The 1,471-nt window shown below is 39.6% G+C and overlaps 1 protein-coding gene across 1 annotated transcript in view; it reads right to left on the reverse strand.

Annotated features, from left to right (window-relative positions):
* LOC106524404 (fibroblast growth factor receptor 1-A) overlaps positions 1-1,471 on the reverse strand; it is a 55,573-nt gene that overhangs the window by 2,153 nt on the left and 51,949 nt on the right. The window contains exons 15-16 of the mRNA XM_014018201.1: positions 559-696; positions 379-484 (exon numbers count right to left, since the gene is read on the reverse strand). Coding sequence (XP_013873655.1) covers positions 379-484; positions 559-696 — 244 coding nt within the window. The remainder of the gene's footprint in view (positions 1-378; positions 485-558; positions 697-1,471) is intronic.

Here is a 1,471-nt window from a genome sequence, read left to right on the forward strand (position 1 = left end):
GTTCCTCCCTATCAAGAATGAGAACATCCTCATCTCTGAAAGAGTGACCGCTGGCCTGTAAATGAGTGAAAACTCTCAAAATGCCTGAAACTCTCAGACTGAAGAAGTCTCTTGGAAGAGAGACGAAACGTTTCATTAAAGAAGAACCCGTCCAGAGGACCTATACAATTTTTTTCCTTTGATTTTTTACCTGGATTACTGAGATGCATCAGGACATTCTAAAAATGTATTTATCTGTTTAAGTTAAACTTGTGATATTTTAAAAGTATAAACGTTAAAGAGAAGTTAGAGGGAGCATTGCAGGAAATTTGAACATTTCTGAGCATATTTTTTCTGCTGAAAACAAGTCAAGTAGAAATGACGTTATTGCTATGTTACCTGATTGGCCAATAGAGAAAGTGTTCGGTCTAAATCTTCTACCAGCTGCTGAAAGGTCGGCCTGCGGGAAGGCACCGCATGCCAGCAGTCCCTCATCATCAGATACCTGAAGAAACACAGTTTTACTTGATCAGTACCTTCAATAAAAGTACTTCTGCAGACGACCGAGGATCTACTCACATCTCCTGCGTGCATGCGGGGGGCTTTTCCATACGATGTCCCTCTTTTAGCAGCTTGAAGAGTTCCTCCACAGGAACACCGGGGTACGGAGAGCCCCCGAGAGTAAAAATCTCCCAAAGCAGGACACCAAATGACCACCTGCAGCAAACACAGAAACACTCTGACTTTTCTTTCAGTTTACCCTTGAAAAAAACAAGAATAAGTCCTAAAACAACCAGCTTTCATATGAACAAACCCAGAGAGACTGTAAATACACGGCACTGTTTTCTGTGCTGGATTTATGTGACAGCTTTACTTCACTGCTCTGACAACACACAATAAACTGAAATAAATTATGTTACAGGCAGCCGCAGCACTAAAATACTCACTCAACATGAATTCATCAGTAGATCTAATTCCATGATAAACCGTAAAGCAGAGGTGAAGGACTTTTATTGATGTGCCGCCCTCACATGTACAACACATCTGAGCACAACCGGTTCATTTTCTGAGTTTGTCCTTCAACTACAGTATGTTCACCGCAGACGTCAGTATTCACCAGCCTAGATGTGGGGTTTCACTTCTTTACTGAAGTCCTTTAAATTAAGGGCTTGAAGTCTATATTTCTAGGTCCATTTATTGCAAATTTCTTCCTCAAAACTTTTCTTGTTCGTCTAATATTAGATCTTCTCTGCTTTGGCCAAAAAAACTGTACTGACAGTCCAGATAGTTTGGATATACAGCGGGTAAAATAAGTATTGAACACGTCACCATTTTTCTGAGTAAATATATTACTAGAGGTGCTAATGATATGAAATTTTCACCAGATGTCGGTAACAACACAAGTGATCCATACATACAAAGAAATCAAACATAAATGTCCAGAAATGAAATTATTTGTAATAATGTGGAATGGCACAGGGAAAAAGTATTG

This window comes from Austrofundulus limnaeus, unplaced genomic scaffold (genome assembly GCF_001266775.1).
Source record: "Austrofundulus limnaeus strain Quisiro unplaced genomic scaffold, Austrofundulus_limnaeus-1.0 Scaffold186, whole genome shotgun sequence".
In the NCBI taxonomy this organism is placed as follows: Eukaryota; Metazoa; Chordata; class Actinopteri; order Cyprinodontiformes; family Rivulidae; genus Austrofundulus; species Austrofundulus limnaeus.